This window comes from Melanaphis sacchari, unplaced genomic scaffold (assembly GCF_002803265.2).
Source record: "Melanaphis sacchari strain LSU unplaced genomic scaffold, SCAv2.0 Contig20_pilon_pilon, whole genome shotgun sequence".
In the NCBI taxonomy this organism is placed as follows: domain Eukaryota; kingdom Metazoa; phylum Arthropoda; class Insecta; order Hemiptera; family Aphididae; genus Melanaphis; species Melanaphis sacchari.
This window is the reverse complement of record NW_020271042.1, coordinates 3,223,938-3,244,839: the sequence shown is the minus strand read 5'-3', so window position 1 is coordinate 3,244,839 and position 20,902 is coordinate 3,223,938. Positions and strand designations below refer to the sequence as shown.

At 24.8% G+C, this 20,902-nt stretch overlaps 1 protein-coding gene and 1 non-coding gene across 4 annotated transcripts; one reads left to right on the top strand and one right to left on the bottom strand.

The window, feature by feature from the left end:
• Nucleotides 1–599: 599 nt before the first annotated feature.
• Nucleotides 600–11,984, top strand: LOC112593566. 3 transcript variants are annotated; one of them, XM_025338026.1, is made up of 14 exons: nt 600–788; nt 948–1,146; nt 2,177–2,343; nt 2,419–3,051; nt 3,189–3,415; nt 3,499–3,760; nt 4,927–4,989; nt 6,461–6,625; nt 7,423–7,693; nt 7,769–8,110; nt 8,247–8,395; nt 8,485–8,646; nt 8,753–8,892; nt 9,280–11,984. In XM_025338026.1, the coding sequence occupies exons 3-14, from the start codon at nt 2,185–2,187 to the stop codon at nt 11,939–11,941; spliced, it is 5,235 nt and encodes a 1,744-aa protein (XP_025193811.1). In that variant the 5' UTR covers nt 600–788; nt 948–1,146; nt 2,177–2,184; the 3' UTR covers nt 11,942–11,984. The 3 variants fall into 3 exon arrangements, with proteins under 3 accessions (XP_025193811.1, XP_025193812.1, XP_025193810.1); XM_025338025.1 differs by having other exon boundaries at nt 782–861; nt 9,280–11,941; XM_025338027.1 differs by lacking the exon at nt 6,461–6,625.
• Nucleotides 11,985–12,652: 668 nt separating this feature from the next.
• Nucleotides 12,653–12,724, bottom strand: Trnap-ugg. The gene has a single exon. It is a non-coding gene; the product is annotated as a tRNA-Pro (tRNA).
• Nucleotides 12,725–20,902: the final 8,178 nt, after the last annotated feature.

Below are 20,902 nucleotides of genomic sequence, written 5' to 3'. Positions count from 1 at the left end.
CCTTTCGATCCAGAAATAGAATGCATTTTTTCTTTCTATTCGTCAATTATTGAAAAGCTTAGATGTAAAGTTATATTTCGAGTTTTCAGTTTTTTTTATGACTATCACTAAAAATGCCAAATGAGTAGATATAAATGTTAAATCATTCTACTTGTCAAAATATTATCTTATACACTTTTTTAAATTTTTTTAAATTTTCGCTTCAATATGCAATAAATTTTGAATTTTGCCAAAATATGCAAAAATATGCAATAACCTTTAAATATGCAGAAATATGCAAAAAAAGATTTCACCATTAGCTTCAAATTATGATGATTCGTGGAGATAACTGACAAAAATCCAAAAATATTAAAAGGAAAAAAATATGCAATTGCATAGAAATCCGCGCTCTAGTCATAACCTATTCATAACCAATAACGGCAATAACCATACAAGGTTTACACTGTTTACAGTCTGTGTTGATAAGTGATAATACATAAACAGCGAAAAGCGATAACAGCCCATGTGCCTCTGCAGTGTTATTTTTTTTTTCCCGCCAATATGGAATGTGATGATGATGAACATAGAATTATATTTTATGTAAACTATTTAAAAACTAATGACTATGCTAAAACGCCTAAACAAAATATGTCTAAGATGGCGGTGATGATTATTGATGAGTGGTGACCAACACAATATGTGTATTTTACATATTATCCGTGTTGCTACCGGTCTATAAAATTCTTTCTTGGTTGTGATAACATTACGAAATTAATTTAATATTCTTTGGAAACAATTTTATAAATGAGGTATTTTTGATAAATCAGCTCTAAATTTAATTTTCTTTGTCTTGCTCCTTTATTGTTAAGCCTGGCCGCCTGGGTATTCACCATTATTATGACTTATGAGATTATTATTTTTAAACCCAAATAATAAATAATTATTACTTTTATTTTTATTCTTTACAGGCCCGCGCCCCATAGAGCACAATCCTCAATTTTCATTCCTCATCATAGTGAATTGTGACCACATTGAACGATTCGGCTTTTGGTTAAAATTTCTTAATTATCTTCTTTCGCTCCATGATATTTTAAAAACGTACATGAAGAGTTATTGAAAACGTAACCCGTATGGTAATGTAACTTATGTCTCGTTCCTGTTCAAGAAGTATGTATTTACCATGATTTTATGATATTATTAGCAATTTTTTTTCTTAATGTCGTGTTTGTGTTTATTAATTTTATTTTTGTTTTGTTAACAACTTACCTCTAATCGATTGTTAAAAACTACAGCAGTTGTGAGTTATATAGTAGGTAATAGATACCTATTTTTCTGCAATCGACCTTTATAGGTACTTCGAAAAAGTCATCTACCAAATCGAAAAGGCGTTTGTCTTATAAGCAACTAAATGATGCCCTGTTAAATACGATTTATTAGTATAATATAATGTATTTGATCATTTCATTTGTATAAATCACATTTATCATGTTTGCTCTAATTCAAATGTTTCTTTTATAATTTACCTATATTTACTGAATTCTGTATAGATTTTTTAGATCTCTATTTAGATATATAATATTTAATATTCTATGTGTTTTTGGAATTAATGTTTTCTGTTGGTTGTCAGTGTTATTATTAATTTTTTGATGTATTCAATATTAATGATTAATTTTACTGTTATAATAATAGGTCTATATAAAAACTCAAAATCCTATTACTGGGTAATGCCAATCTTGTTGTAATAATTGTTATAAAAAGCTGTTTTATATTATAATACTGCTATGTACTTTAAATAGGCCACTCAATTATTATAACTATTTTAAATGTTTTTATTTTATTTTATTATAACTTCTTCTTCATCTGGTCCTTAATACTGGCTAGTTTTCTCTGCCATCACTTAATCCCTCTATTTTTGAACTCCCATTCTGTTAAGATCTTCTTCCACTACATCTAACCATCTATTTCTTAGTCGTACTTGAGGTCTTTTTCCCCACAAGCTTCCACTCCAGGACTACTCTGTTTATATTATCTTTACTACGTAGCCACATGTGACTTAGCCATTGGATTCTTTGTCCCCTAATGAAACTTATCACTAATGCCATTCATTTTATTATAACTAATAAAGAAAATTGTTATAATGTGTAACAACTACTAATTGAGATTATTTCAACATTAATAAATTTGCAATTTTTTTTAGAATAAACCATGGAGAAATTATTAGTACCTCATAAGTATGCTAATAATGACCTTTATATTACTCATGCTGAATTTCAAGGATGTTTCATAAAAATTTGGGCAAACTTTTATTCTCAAAAAAGAACAAATTTAGAAAAAAATATACAAGATTATGAAAATTACTCTAGGGTATGAACACTAAATAGTTAAATTATTTTTATTACATGACAGTAAATTAAAAAAAAAAAAAATTATTTTCTAAAGGAATGTAACAAATTGGACTTATTTGGAAACAAATTATACGTATATACTTGGAAAAATGACTATGAATCCAGAGTTTATAGATGTCGAATTCTACATTCAGATTTAGTAGCCAAAACTCACAATATAATACTCATAGATTATGGCCGAACTATGGTGGCATCATTTTTTGATGTAAGAGAAGTAATCCAGGATGTAGATCCATCTTTTTTAATTGATTTGTGTCAAAGAGCTACTGTATACACATTTTTGCTTAGTACATTCATTAGTAAACCAAAATCAAACAATGAATTAGTTAATATTTTGTGTAATAAATACTACAAGTATAGAAGGGACTTTGAAGTTGGTGGTATCACATTTGTATCATTATTTGATGTTGACAAAATACTAATTGACAAAGGCATAGCAGATAATATAAATTTATCTACAATGATAACCATCGCTAAAAGTATGGAATCAACGATTGAATTAAACAATAAAACTGACATGATAAACAGTTTCCCAATTAAAAGTAACTCTTTAGGCTCTGGTTCTTTTCTACGATCCCAACATTTAGACTATGTTACTTTAATAGACATATCTGTCACAAGAGTTGTTATGGATAACACTTCAGTTTTATTAACAGTCCGGATACTTGTAAGTATACCTATATATAATACTATATCTATCAAATAAAATATTTTGAATGTAACAATATTATTAATGAGTTATGGAAACTTATTTAGCAATAACAAATTTAATCTCAAAGACTCAATTTATTATTTTTATTTTAGGATAATGAATCTGAAGCATTAGCTAATATGTTAAATTCAATTGACAGACAAAATTTAAAACTGGCACCTGTTCTTGAAGTGTATACTCCTTGTTTGATTATTTTGCATAACAAATTGGTTAGAGCTATAATTTTAGAAGTAAAAGTTGATCAATTATATATTGATCTAGTTGATTACGGAATTAAAGAATTAGTTCCCAGGACTATAGTTTTTGAAATACCTCCGAAGTGAGTTAATATGTTAAAATTTTATTAAGTATTTATTTTTATTTCAATATTAATTTATTATATTTGTTTACTATTTTGTTTAGTTGCTATTTAATTGAAATGCGGTCTTTGAATGTATTACTAGACAAACCAAATGATGTTATTTTAAACCAAAACATGTTTATTCAAAAATATTTTCAAATGTTACCTTTGAAAATGGATCCTAATTTTGGTTTATATAAAGTTAAATTGTTCAAAAAAAATAATGAAGAACTTGTAGATGTAGGCAATGTGTCAAAAAATAATTATGAGCAATGTTCAATATCTTTGAAATCTCAAGAAATGTTTTCAATAACTGAAATAAATGTATGTATTTATTCAATTTAAATATTTTTTCTGCCTAAATTAAAATAATTAAAAGGGTTTTGTGATATAATCAACAATAATTAACTGATTAAATAAATACTAAAGTGAAAATAATTTTGAAATTTTTTTCACAAATTCATGAAATTTCATAGTTATCAAATATAATGAATAAGTTTAAATTAATTATTTTTTAATTTTTATTAGCGTAAGTTAGATTAGGTATTTTATACAATTATCTGTTTTCCAACAGTTAAATATTTTAAAAAATAAAAAGAACATTACACCCGTGTATATTTTTTTTAATTTTAATAACTAAAGACAGTGAATTCCATGGTCATAATGTATTTTTAAAATTAGAGTGAAATTACTTGTTATAAAATTTTAAATTAAAATTATTATTTAAGACATTTTAAAGACTTGTTGATGTTTTAATTTTTAAATAAATGTTCATAATATACTTTTTATAATTAAAATCACAATAAACTCTAATAATGCCTTGAATAATAATCTTACCTTAAAATTTTATAATAGATCAAATCACTAACTTTATAAATAACAGTAAAATAAATTATTGTAAATGTAAAATTTAATTTTCCCTGTTAAATGATTATATGATTGTGATAACATATGCATAAATAGCATCCTAGAATCTCGGCGCAATTTTCTCTTTCTAGTTTATGGACAACTTGATTGAAACGCGTAAAAATTGTTTTATGAGTTATGACTTTTATGTAATCTTAAATAAGATTATTTATTACAAATGTTATTGAGTTTTTTACATTTAATTAAATATTGATAAGATTTAAAATAGTGCTAATCAGTATTTTAAAGAAAAACTAAAAAATAAAAAATACAAAAAAGGTATTTAAATAATACTTAATAAGTATGCATGCATATATCCATGTATATATTTTTTACTTAAAAAAAGTTTTTTTTTACTTATGGCTTTTTTTATATTCATAATACTTATTAATAGTAATTAGTATTTTTATTAAAATAAACACTAAAAATTTGAACTTAATGTCTTAAAAAAACTATTTTAGAAAAAAAATAACTTATATCTGATAAATGAAATCCTAGAATATATTTAATTTTAAAAGTAAAGTTTATTTTATTTATATTTCCAGTTTTATGATTTTTTTTTTTTTTGTATATTTATTTTTTAGGATGAGATTAAAAGCATTGAAAACAATGTTGAAATGTGTACAACACCGATAAACCATTTTAAAGTAACTATAACATTATAATATGATTTATTACATAAATCTAATTTAAAGTATTTAACTCAATTTTAAGATTTTTGTATTGATTGTTAGATATATAGTTGTCTTTGAACCTCCTTATATACCTTGTCCATAGGTGCAGGCACCATTATTTAAATCATACCTGGATATTTTGTTATTTTGTGAATAATATTTCAGTTTAATATTATTTTCCAACATATCAACTTTATTTGAATGATTATCTTGTAATTCCAACAATCTATATAGCTATCATTAATCTATTTTGTATTTTATATATTGATTTATATTTATATGACTCATATCTGATATACGATAGGTCTATCATATTTTAAGTTGATATAGTTATATAGCTTAATAATTTCATAAAATAAACCATAGCTTAATACCAACAAAATAAAGTATTGATAGCATAGTATATGTTGTGTAGTCCAGTGCTACTAAAGCACTACTTAGAATTTTCACACGATTTAAAAGTGTAATTTAAATAAAATAAATAATTTATAAAAAACTCAGTTATCATATTACTATTATGTGTTAACTAGCATTTGAAGTAAAAAATAACATTTTCAGTATTGATTTCACTTTAAAAATTATAAACTTAACAAAAAAAATAGGAGTAACTATATTTATTTGTTTTTTTTTTTTTTAACTGGTCAACTATGGTATACTGACTTTACAAAGAAATATAACATGACTTTTTCTTATTTTTAGTGGATTGATTATCTTGATTACTACTTGTGTGGTTTATGTGAGTTTACCATGTGGTAAATCTGTAAGTTAATTAATTGAATTTTTACAATAACACTACTTAATATTTGTGCGTCACTCTGCATGACACTCAATTGATTATAAGTTATGAGGAAACAACAAAAATTTACTTGGCAAATAATTAGAATGTATATAATAAGTGTTCAACAGAAAAAAGAAATGAGAGTTATAAGTTACAATTGAATATTATATCAAACAAAGCTTATTTTTTAGTCTTATATTTCTATAAACATTGATTTCTATAATTATTATTATGCACGAGTACTCTTGTTATTAAGAGATATAATTTTTATTCATATATGCGTGCTCTCCATTTTAATAGACATTCTGTATACTTAAGTATTTTCAATAGCCTGTATTAACATACAAGAACTTTTTTTTAAATTAGAAAAAGATTTACATTCATTACGCCTATAGTGTCCATTGTATTTTTTTAAACTTGGCGCCTATGATTGGTTTTATATAATCAAACTGCATTAGGTCATTTTTATACTATCTGCTAAAAATTTAAATGATTTTATTCCTTTTTGCTAAAAATCATTTAAAAATTGCATATCTTTCTGTATAGGGTAATTGATAAATAGCTAATAAATGTTTTTTGTAGTTTACTGTAATCTTTGTTTAACTAGCAGTTTTATATAAAATCCAGTAAATACAAAAAATTTACAAATGTTAACTTCATTTCTAGTGTATTCAAAATGGAAAACAAAATACAAATCTTGAAGAAATTATAAGTAAAGATTCAAAAATGAAAAAAAATACCGATTCAGAAATAAAAGAAATCAGTAATTTAGAAATGAAAGAAATCGTATATCTAGAAGTAGTAGAAAAAGAACCAGAAATTATAAAACATGTGAGTTGGTTGTTAATTGGAGGTGTGTGATTATAGCAATCAATTAATTTAAAAATTTTAGATAATCGATTAATTGTTTCGATTAACCGATTAACAATTCAAAAAATCGATTGTTTGAAAACATTGACAAATGACAATTGATCTATTAAGCAATATTTTTTTTAAAAAAAAGACAATATTGTAATACCAATAAATTCTTATATTAAGATCTAAAATGCTCATGAGGATCTATGTCCTATATTAATGGTGGTCCGTGGTTAGGTCTCTGCCGGGGTTTTGCCAATTTTTTACACCAGTGAGGGAGGTGTCAAATGCAGCACTGTCAAGTGTTAGTACTCAGTAGTACACACAGATATATATACATATACGTATATATATATATATATATATATCTGTGGTAGTACACAAAAAATTGAAAGTTCTAAAATGATTAGGTGTTTATCATTTCCACTATAACGATTCTATCCGCTGAATTCTTGAATTGATTAATAATTAATAATGTAAATAAATTAAGTCACATATCGATATTTGACTTACATATTGTCGATTAACAGTTAAGATATTCATCACCAATAATCGATTAATCGATTAATATGAAGTATTTTAAAAACAATCGATTATTTAAAAAAAAAAAAAACCGCGTACCCCTATTGTTAATATCATAATATTTATTTTTAACTTGAAAATTGTATCAAGTTTTATATATTCATCAAAAACTGACTTCTCAAATGTTTTAACATTTTAATACAATAATGTAAATCATATTTTTAATATTTGTTTTATGTTTTTATTTTTAGATTTTGCCAACTATGTCCTTAGAGAAAGAAACTTTAAATGACACACAAGAAATTATTGGTTTATTGATTTTTTACAAATCACCATTTAACTTTAGTATAAGACAATATAATCCAAATTTTGAACCTTTTATGAACCATATTAAAACCGTATTAAACTCTCGTTATATTTTAAAAAAATGTGAACTTGTGAAAAACATGTATGTTATTTATCAAATTCAATCAAATTCTATATATCGTGCTAAAATAATTGACATGGATACTGAAATTAAAAGTTAGTAACTTTAATTTGCTTATTGTGTTCAGTATTATTACTTCTAAACTAAAAATAATTATATTTTATTTATAGAGATTAAATTACAATTGATTGATGAAGGCGATAAAATAATCGATGAACATTTTGATAAAATCAAATTGTACAATTTTGTTGAAAATGATTACAGTTTACCCAAACAATTAGTACTAAATTGTTCATTGAGTGACATGTGGTTTCCTGTTATAAATATTGATACAACATTAATATTACAACCACACTTTAAAATAGGTCAACTTTATAAGATTCTAATTGTAAAAACTGACGAGTCTGGTAATAAGGTAGTACAGATGATTCATAAAGATACCAATGTTGATGTTTCTAATGCTATTCTTCAATCTGGAATTGGGCAACGTTTAAATGCTGCTATGAAAACAGGTATTATTTTTAAATAATGTTTTTCACAAATATTTTAATATATAATATATTTTATATTTAATTTTAAACAATAATATCATATTCTTCAGTATTAAAATATCAAATCAATTTTTTAACTATTAATTTATTTTAATAGATGAAAATCCATATGAAGAAAACTTATTAGTAGGTCAAAGTTTTATCTCATATGTTTATAACTATCATTTAAAAATAACCATTCAACCTGAACCAAATACTGTTGATGAACTGGAAGAAGAAATTCTGAAACACATCAATGAAAATCTTGTTAGTTCACTCATTTTGGCTAATAATGATATTAATGGTATTCAAATAGTTCAATCATAATTTATTTAATTTTTAATTTTAATGCATAGGATTCTAAATCAACGGATATTGATTATTCCCAAAGTACATATTGTTTAGCAACTATTGATAATGAACAATGGTATAGAGCTTATATAAAAAGTATAAATGAAGAGTCTATCATAGTAAACATGTTTGATATTGGCTTATTGACTGATGTACCTTTAAATCAGGTTTTTGCTTTTTTTATATCTTATTGAATCTGATGTGTAATGTTTTAATTTATTTATGTCTTAATAATTAAAAGATATTTAAAAGAAAATATTTATAACTGTTTAGATTCGACCAATTACAAGTAATTTAATGAGGAAACCTCAGCTTTGTTTGAATTGTCATTTAGAAACTAAAGACTTAGATGTTAGAATTACTGAAAAAACATTGTATAATGTTACAGTAAAATCTATTGATTCTAATGGAATGTAAGTTGACACATTTTAAATTTCTGTTAAAATATTTTTTGAAAACAGTTAAAAAACATCTTTCTTAAAAACTTCAAACTAAAAGAGAAATACTTCATGTTTTTAATTTTTCAACCAAATTGTTTTTAATTGTTAGTTTTTCAATGATTTTTAACTAATTTATGAAATACTTAATTCAAAATATATTGTTTTTATAATATGTTTTTTGCTGACGTGACATATTTTAGTTTTTAGTCACTATTAAATATATACTTAAATTTAAAAAAAATTGTTATTGATAAAATCTATATCATACAGATGAATAACTAATTAAATAATAATATTTAATTAAAATTAATGTAATATGAGTTGTAATATTATTTTTATTAATATTTTTTTATTTTCTAGGTTGTGTATTAATATTAAAGAACATAAATCCGCTCCACTTTCCACTCCAATTATTCGTGGAATTGAGAAAATATCATTTTTAAATGTTGATGGTGATTTGACTTACTTGCAGAGATCTCAAGATATATCAAAAGTTGAACAAATATCTGAAAAGCTATCAAAATTGAATGGTAAATTAGAAAGTAAAGCTTCCATAGTACCAGGTGACATATACATGTTTGAAAATTATGGTAAATATTATAGATGTGTAGTTAAATCAATTAATTCTATAATGGTAGTTGTACATTGCATTGACTTTGGTTATGAAAAGCAAATAGAAAAGAAAAAATTACAATATTTGGGGCGTACTAAAATAGCACTGTTACCAGCACTTGTTATCACTGTTAAAACATTCCCGATGGCAATTAACATGTGTAAAACAATTTTCCTATCCTATATGCATGTAGATCAAGATGGAACACTTAATACTTTCCCTTACAATATGACATCAATAGAGTCAGAAAATAAATTAATGAAAACTCTTGAAAATGGATGTTTAGTAAAAGTCACATGTGTTTACTCAGACAGTCATTGTTGGATTGTTCCTCATTTATTCAATGATAGGCTAAAGTTTATTTCGAATATTCTTATAAAAATGCAATCAAAAATGATACCGGCTGTGACTGAAATTGGTTCAATGTGTGCTGCCTTACATTCAGTAACAAAAAATTGGCATAGGGCTCTATTATTAGATATTGATGAAAGTACTGAAAACGTTTTGTCGATAGATACAGGTGAACGGTTTAAAGCATTGAAAACCACTAAATTGGTTAGTGAAATTCAAAAAATACCAAATTGTGCCTTACGCTGTCAAGCAATGTCAAATGTAAATATTAATTCACTTTTAAATAAAGATGTAAAATGTATGCTGACGTCTTGTACACAGTCATTACTCGAGGTAAAATTATTTACAAATGACATAAATGAATCTGAAATTACTTCTACTATGTCAGTTATGGAGTGGACTGTTACAATTGATAGGTTTGAGTCATTTAACGAGTTCTATGTCAAAAGAGTTGAATTTGGTTCTAATAATGACATTTTGGATATGCAATTAAATTCTGTTGCTAACAACTTTGAAGATTTTCCACAGCTGCCGCCTATCGGCACACTAGTTGCAGCATTAATTGATAAGAATAATGGTGTATGGTATAAGGCTGAAATGTTGACCCCCGTTAAAACTAATTTAGTTGTTCGGATCATTAATGATGACACTATTTGCAAAGCGATAAAAATAAAAGTTCTACCAAGCATCTTTTGTAATGAAAAATTATATTTTAATTGTTGCTTGGATCAAGAAATTCTGGACATTTTTATTAATGATCCTTTAAATTTTGATGTTATCTCAGAAATGATGATGAAATACAAATGGAGAATGAAAACAACAAGTAATTCTGAACCATATAAAGTGACATTGACTTATAATGGTATAGATTGTATTGATATGTTATATACAATTTTATCTATTGATAACCATGAAATTTCTGAAAATGAGCCACAAACTTCGAAAAATGTAATAAATGATGATTTTACAAACTTAACTTTAGAAAATCCATCAAATAACATTCTGAAGAAAACAAGTAATGAAAATGATTTAATTTTACCTGAAGTAGAAACTGTGGTTATCAAGCATGTTGACACATTTCAATACTTTTATGTGTACTCTGAAAGTTTATCAATGTTATATATGTCACAGATTAATGAGAATTTAGATGTTAGCATAGTTGAATTATCTTTAAATGATATTAAAGTTGGTTCCATTGTTGTTACACATAGTCATCATTTTAACTGTTGGTGTAGAGCCAAAATAGAAAATATTCTACCTAATGGTGACAGTGCTAGTTGTTATCTAATGGACTTTGGTGACTATGAAGAATGTAATGAATTCTATAAGCCATCAGAATTTCTTTGCATGTGTCCTCCATTGGTAAGACGCTGTTCATTGTATGCACCAAAATTAGCTGGTCAAGAAAATGAAATTTGGTTTCCTAATGTTAATGATATGTTCAAAGATATATTATCAATTGAAGGTGTTAAGTTTGATATGGTTATAAAAACCCAGGGAGATCCTTGTGTAGTATCTTTACAGCAAGCAAGTTCTGATGTTAGCGCAATGTTGGATCCTCTTTATGTTCAATTGACACATGTTAATTCTTTTACTGATTTTAAAATTAAAGCAATATCTAGCGATCAAGAATGTATGACTAAAATGTTGGACAGCTATATTAATAAAACAAAAAATTTGGTGCAGGTAGAAAACCCTAAAGTTGGAGAGATATATCTTTCCAAAATTGAATCAAAATATGTACGTGTAAAATTTGAATCATTTAGTGGTTCTAAGTATGTAATCATTGATATTGATAATACATTGAATGTTTTGTCTGTAATGAATTTGTATGAACTACCAAAAGATATACGTGACATTCCAATCTTATGCATGTCTTGTGCTTTAATTCTCGATGATAAAGAAGAAAAGTATAGTTTAAGTATGTTCCAAAAGTTGGCAAACCCCCAAGTTACCTTTATTATGTGTATAATCATAGAGAATGATGGTAAAAATCCTAATTTCGTTAAACTTTATCTTGACAACAAAGATGTTCTTGACTTTATTAAATTACAATAAAAGATATATTCAAATATGTTAAATTAATTTAATCTCATTTTAAAGGACAAAGTTTTTAATTTTTTTTTTTTTTTTTACCATAATTTAATGAAGTTATTGTTATTTTTTATTTATCTAATTATTTTATATTATATTTTTTCATATTATAAAATTTGAATTGTTATACTTACTTTAATTTATAAATGAAATATATGAAATTTATTTGCATTTTTAGTTCTTATGGCATGAGTTTTAATAAGCACAAATTTTAATTGTTAACTTGTTGTTGCTTGATGATTTTTATAGATATTATACCCGAGTCTGGCACTTTGGCCACTGAAAGTTATATTTCTTTTGATAAACTCATGTGAGTTGAGTATTAAAGGTTATAAGTTTATAAAATTATGCGAGTATGAAATATTGAAATTGACATTAAAATGTCTACAAGATTTTGTATGAACTATTTCATGTGTAAGAATTTAATAAACTACATTATTTAGCTTATAGATCCACTAAAAAATGCGAGCAACAATTTTTGAAATGTTAATGCGTAGGATATCACATAATTTTGGTCAATATATTCTAAAAAAATTCCCTCTCCAACACGTACAAAATCTTTCAACAATATTTGTAATAAAAATAAAGTATTTTTTAGTTTTTACAATTTTAAATTTGTAAATAATTGTTATAAATATCGATTGAATGAGTATAAAAAGTGACAAAAGGTTTATTGGGCCTGTCCGGGATTTGAACCCGGGACCTCCTGCACCCAAAGCAGGAATCATACCCCTAGACCAACAGGCCACACTGAGGATAATTTCAAAAATTCAAATATTTAAAATTAAGGCTAATTTGAGAACATAAATTGTATTGGTACCTATCTATAGTATAATAAATTTTGAGTGCTTATTTTTACTTCGCCGAAACTTCAAAATATTAACTTAAAATTGCATGTGTAATTGCTTAATACTTGTGTACGATGTATCTTTATAAGATAATAATATTTTGTACTAATACATATTAATAATATACACATTTGGTAAAGGTTAAAACTGACTTTGTTTACTTTATAATATGTCGTACCTAATAAAAAAAAAAACTTTATGAGAAGAAGAGGTAGTAATTTGCCTTCTATGATTAATTTTTAAGATCAATCCAACAGGCGAATTAGTTATGAAAAACAATTGGCATTTTTAATTATAAGGAATAGGAAATATTCAATTGTGTTTGTAGATCGAGAAAATGTCACAACTCATTATGAGCATTTATTAAATCTAAAATTTCAAAATATTTATATTTATACGAACGTGAGTATATATGTTGCATGTATGTAATAGATGCATGTAACACTACTATAAAAGAAGATATGTTGGTCATTTAAAGAAATCTTTATTATATTGTTTTAAATTTGAAGTGTGACTTATCACTGTTTCTCCTTATCTATTAAACCGAAAAACGCGGACATATTATGTATTTCTATTTAATATTATATATATATATGTATATTATGGTACCTATACCTAATTACTTTGTCGTTAACAAAAATGCGTGCGGGCTTGTACAATAATAAATCTTAATCCTATTTAATTTTTTTAGTTGTAAAATTTATAGTTTCAATGCTACTAATCTTGTAGGTACCTACCTAAATATATTAATTTATTTAGTGAAAAAAAAATATAGATTACAACTTAATAATTAATTTGTTATTTCTAAAGAACATCTATTATTTTTCTTTTTTAAATTGTACTACCTATATTTTCATGTACTTTATAGTGTTTGGTATTGAAGGTTAATTTGTTCAATTCTTATTTAGGAAAAACAAAAATAATCTATTGAATCGATTTAAAACATTAATTTAATGTGAACGGAATCTGGGCTTTAAAACAGCTTAAAAAAAAAATTAATTGTTTTTTTAAAGTTATCTTGCATACAATGGATTATCGTTTATAACGTAGATTGGCTTTTTCAAAAATTGGTAACCAGTTATGGAAAATTCTAATTTTTAATATACTACAGTGGATTATTTCGTCTAGGCTCTAGTCCTTATGCTTATTATCAAAGTTGGGGGATTTTATAACACAAAAATTGTATAAATATGCTCTATAAATTTATTTACAATTTATAATACATTAAAAATATGCAAAATTATATTTCTAATTTTAATTTTATGAATTACTACGAAACAAATTTTAAACTTCGATTCTATTTCTTAAGCATTTTGTAAGAAGTATACGAATATTATACAAAGTAGGTACTAACCTTGTTCATGACAATAATTGAATAGGTATAATACATAATATAAATATATTTATAAAATTGTTTTGCACATTTATTTTGTATATTACAAAAGAATTAAAAACAGAAGTTCAATAAAATAATTTATTAAGGTTTATGACTTTCAGCTTAAATACTCATTTCATTATTTTTTTCACCTTAGCTACAAATATAAACTATAAATACAGTTTAAAAAACAAACTGAAAAGAATTAATATTTATGATTGTCATTTGTCTCTTATTATTATGGTAAGTATCTTCTAAAATTCTTGAAAATAAATTATGTTTATCTATGATATTTACATTAGATAACCTATGCTCAACAACTTATTTAGAAAAATAATTAAAATATTCAATAGGTAATAAAAACTAAAGATTTTTGTCGGAAATAAGTTTAAATTATTTAACCGGTTTTAAACACTGGATAAATCCTAGATAATTGTATTTAAAATTACACTACCTTCGTATGTCTTGTGTTTGTCTAACTAACACACAACAAGACAAATTTGCGTTCACTAGAACCAATAGTGTGTTGTTGAATTTAATATTAGAACATAATATATATTAACCTGTTATCAAAGTTATAAGTAAGAATATTATTTGTGCCCGCGACGTTTTCTGATATTTTAATTTTTAAGTTAGAAATGTCAAATGAGTATTAAATTGTGATAGATACCTATTTAAAATACTCGCATCTTGCTTTAAAATTAAAATACCAAAAAAACCTACCCAGAAGCGCAAATAATGTCATTTACTTAGATCATAGGTTAATTTTATTATTAGGTACTTAAATATTGAAGCTAACAACACACTATTATTGGTTCTTCTGAACGTAAATTGTCCATGTTATGCTGTACTGCCAGTACTTGTGTGGTGTTAGTAAGGCTGAGACTAGATATATATGTGAGGGTAGCGTACCCTTAATAATCGGTAAGTGTAGGTTGGTTGTAGAATGTAGACAAATTATTTTATTTGTCTAGTTAGAGAACAAGACGCGAAACTGATCTGGATGAATCGATGGTATAGTGTTGAGTGAGAGGGATGCGAAGTATCTCGCTGGATTGAGTATAATAAGTAAGTTATTTTTAACATAATAAATAACTCATTGCATACATATTAATGTCCTTATCAGTGAAAAAAATAAGACGAAAATGTATTGAAGTGACATCGAATTTTTCAATGAAAATAGGTATTCGATTTTTTTTTAATGCTTATATCGACTTCCGAAATTCACGATTGTATTCTATAATACGTAATATATGCTTATAGCCCGTAAATTATTTTTTTAATAGTTTTTTTTCTGACAACTAATGTATAACAATATTTTTAGCTTATTTTTGAGCATATTTTGACATTTTTGCAGTACTTATAGATTAGCATATTTTATAATTTTAAAACATATAAATTTAAACCAATTTAATCCTGCTATTAACAATTCCTATACATCGCTACTAAGTTCTTAATAGATGTTTTTAACTATCAATACTTATTTAAAAAATTAATAAAACGATTATTTTTTAAATTCCGTTTTATTCATGCGGTCTGTTACTGTTAAAAAATACACGCGTGTAGGTACAACAATATTACGATAGCACTTTTTATATATCCAATACAACTATACAAGATGTGATACATTGGAGGGTATATTTACGTTCAGTTTAATACTTGGTTTCAACGTGGACTATACCTAATGGCTAATTGAAAAGTTTTTCAAACTAAGGTAATAGGTACCTATCTAATTAAAATTATTAATTTTTGTTTGCTATAATTAATAGTATTAATATATGAATAAAGTATAGGTTATAACTTATAACCTATTACATTAGATAAATTATCTAAATTCTAAAGTGTGTAAATACACAATATAAATATAAGACATATATTTATTTTATTTTATTTTACGAAATAAAAACTATAATTAAAAATCTAATTAGTGTGTTTGATTTTTGATTAAGCACAATGATACAATGTGATTTACTCTACGGTTATAAACTTATCGGTATTCTTATCGCACCATCAGTTTAATAATACAATATTACAATATTATTATGTACTGTTGTCTATTAGTATATTAATATATTAATTTATTTTATTAAAATGATATTAATTAATTAATATAAAAATAGATATATTATGGTCAATATACCTATGCATAAATACTATTTATTTATTTATTTTTTTTTTTTGGCAGTTTTTTGGGTAAAAACATAAATTATAATAGTACTCGCTACTATAGCTAGAGTAAATTTCATCTCAAAATATCAAAAACTACGAAAATGAGTATCTATCTCGTTACGTTTGTCCCAGGTAATAATCTTTTTTAAAAATTGATGATCTTGAAATGTGATTTCTTATTTATTATAAATTATAATATATAAAAAGTGTTTTATATTATTTACATTCGGTATAAACACTATAAATATGAAACAATTATTACACCTAAACAATTTTGTCGACATAAACTGCAGTACCTAGGTAGTAGCCAGTAGGTATATAAGTACATTAGTACCTACTACATATCTACTGTATTTCAATCAAAATTATCTTAAAAACCTTTTGTTGGACTTACTTCATGATCTACCTATAGCTAGTTATATTAATATTCAATATTAACTAATATTTTACCGAGTCCAGTCTTATGGCCTTTATGGTACTACAATAAAGTATAATTAAACTATTTAACGATAATAATACAGTGAAATTAGATATAAGTTTAAAGATATAGCATTATGAACTCCATGGTATAATAGAGTTAACATATCTAATATCCCTAAGTATCTATATAAATTATTATCAGCTTGAATAATTCATTTATAATTTATACGAGAATTTTTAGTTGACTTCTCGATTAATAAATATAGGATAATTATTTAAACAGCAAAAAACAGTAAAGTTTATTGTTACAGTGTAAATAGTTAGTACCTACATAGGTAGTAGAAGTTAGAAAAACTTATAAAAAAACTATTATAAAAATGTATTTAATTAATTATTCTTTTCTATATGTTCTATAAGGTTCTAACTTCTAACACTAAAAAAGTTCAAGTAATTCTAATCTTTATGTTGTTTATCATTATACCTGTTACATTAGTTAGTTAACCTCTAATCTACTGTATTAAACGCAATTATATGTTTAATACATTTTAATTGCAAAATCCGGAACAAAAATGCAAAATGATAGTTTTCCAAAAACGTTGATGCATAAATATATTTATAATATGAGTATTTATTGGATTAGATAATCTTCTAGATATCAAGGCGTACGTTTTACTGGGATGCTTCCTCCAGCACCATTTATTTATTTAAATAAAAATTACGATTTGCGCCTGTACATCGCATTCAACCACATGTGCGTGTTGGCAATGAGAAATAAAAGTAGACAAAATTTTAAAAATAGCGTATAATCGATATTATGATATTCTATAATGAGAGATACAATAAATATAAAATATATTATGTAGGTAGGTACTCCACTTATAAATTTGTATTTAAAAAAAAATCACTCATGTCAGGCATTGCGTATATTATTATCTATTATTTATTATATTAGCTAGCTATAATGCTATATAGTACACTTGTGTATTGCTATTATTCACCAATTAGGAAGTGTTGTTCGCGTAAATATATTTGATAGTAAACAGAGGTAAATATAAAAGGTACGTGCTTATTACTTGATCGTGTTTTACAATCTGTATGTAGGGTATACACATTATTCATGTGTTTATATTTTGCAAACGTAATTATATATTGTTGAATATTATTATTATAATATGATATTTGTAAACCAGATTTGGACGACGCACCTATATTTGTATAAATAAATATTTTGCCTGGTCGTATTACGACTCTGGTCCATATTAATACGACGAACGTATATCTCATACACATTTCGTTTAAACCATCTCAAGGTAATTTTATATCAGTCCGAAACGCGATCGCATTGCCAACTTGCGGCGTTCATCGTGATCATACAATAGGGCACTACAATATAACCGGGACTGGATTTTAAGAAATAAATATTCTATACGACTATACATAATTTACTTTGGGATTATTTTTAATTTAAATTATTTGTAATAATTAAAAGTAGTAGGCAAAACTTAAAAAAAAGCTATATTTATATGATAGCTAACTACCGAATAGATTAAAAGACAATAAATTGAATTCATAAATCACGCAACGATTTTTTAAAGCTTATTACAATACGCGATTTTTCAAATTTTTGAAAATTCTGTAGTAATGTCTTTAAACGTTAATGCATAGATGTCTATCATCGTAATTAATTGTCAGTATATTGACAATGAGTTAAATTTTTCTTTGTTAATGTGAGTTTTATGTTTCAAGTGTGAAAACAATAAACGTTCAATCACCATTGTCTACAACAATTTATTAAGTGGATTGACTTTTTCTTTTAGGTATAGAGTAGTAGTAAGAGGGTTATGTACACACAATATGCATAAATCAAGACTTGGATTTATATCTATAAAGTGTAAATTATAATACAAAGCGATGTAATAATAATATATAAATTACATATTATATAATATACCTACGTTTACTACCCACATGCATTATAATAAAACGTGTTTGTCCTTAATTTCGGTGAATATATGGCGTTAACACGAGTATTAAAATTAATATTTTGTAGTGTGTGACCAGTGCAGACTAGTCTCACAGGTTACAGGTTACATCTATATTATAATAATATATGATAAGTATTGAGATCAAAATAAGATATTAGCTATATTCATTTAACTGTTTATCATCCAAAAAATCTTTTAATACAGAATTTTATTTTATTGTAATCAACAATCAAAATTTAAGATCTTAATAAAAATTTAGTTTTCCATTCAACAGAATATTACCTCTGAATGTACCATTCTATAAAAAGTTCCAACAATCCTTTCAAATATTTTTTGGAAAATTTATAAAAATTTGTTTTATATTTTTATAATAATATAATATACAATTTATTTTTTTGCCTATGTTGTATTCTTTTTTCGGTAGATCACTAGTTAAACGAATAATAGATAATAGATACCCATGTTTTTATTATTAATTTTTTTTAAATATAATTTTTTATTATTGTTAATATATTTTAAGCACCGCTTATTATATTTTAGACTTTTAGAGTAGAATTTTTTTTTTGATTTTTGATTAGTTTAATTAAAATAACAAATATTATAAGTACTTATTGTTTACATTTTGGAAAAAATGTATCAAGGTGTATAATGTATTGCGTGGATTGATTTTACAACAATTTTTATTTAAAATATACTCCAATATTCGTTTATTTGTTAATGGACATTATTTCATACTATATTAAATAAAGTGTAATATTTTTCCTGAGGCATCAACTATCAAATATAGGTACAGAGGTCCAAAATAATTATGTATATTATATATATTTATATTAATCGATATTCGACTAAAAACTAATAGTCTATATTATTATGATAATTGATTAATTTAATTTGAGTTGAAAACTGTAGATTGATTATGTTATTTTTTGATTTTCTCAGTAATTTCCTTATTCCTCTTACTACACTACCGTACATTATTATAGGTACAAATGATGAGTTGAATGCTTATATACATATTAAATATATATAACATATTATACATGTATGGAAATGTAGCCACATGTCCATACATTTATATATTGTCCAACTATAATTCTATACAATTATTTAGGTATTAAATATATTTTGTGAGAGATTACTCTACCTACAGGGTTTGGACGTTTTTAAATTTCATTTAGCTCAATCAACTATACATAATATTGAATAGTTAAAAAAAATATATATATATATAAAAAAAATTATTTTAGTTATTTAATATTTTATTATAATTTATAATGGAAATTAAAGAAATTAACGCGCTTAGTAAGTTATTCTCTTATAGACTGTTGTTTTATATAGAGCTATTCTAAATGTTTAATCTAAATTATAAGTCATCGCGATAGTGCGTAGATCAAAACTCTAGGACAATTGTTATTGAGTGGGAGAAGGTTATTTGTTTACATCATTATTATTAATACATTTAACGGTTAAATAAATTATATTTTAATTCAAAACCTTTCTAATGGCCTTTGTTTTCGATGAAATTTCATTTATGATCAATAAAAAAAAATTTTATTTTTTCGTTATTATTGAGTTTTGGTGTTCATTTTTTCATTTCACTGTTTACAGGTGATCACCATATGAACGAAAGTATAGTTAAAATATCAATAACTGAAATTGGTTACGAGCTATTATAATAGAAGTAATTCTTGTTTAAACAAAAAGTTATGATGAAAACAATTTATAACATTTTAATATACTATTTTAAGTCATTACATAACGTTTTATTTTGCAGATAAAAAATATTAAGAAGACACTACACAGACATTTGTTGTTTTTGACTTATAACTTATAAGTGCGTAACATCGCAAATGTACCTTTAGAAGATTAGGTTTAGCTTAGTTAATTTAAAAATTAGAACGAATTGACCTATGATAAAACTTGATGGTAAAAACATTTTCTGTGTTTAGATGTGGATTTTTTTTATGATAGTTCAATTTTTTTTTAGCAAGTTTTGTGTATGTAAAATATCACCTATTGCAAATTTTCATATGCTATGGTTTTCAAGTTTTCAAGTGTCAATTTCAACGTCATCTCTCATCATATAGGTGCTAAATGACTGAAAACAAAAGCAAACATCTACGGTTTA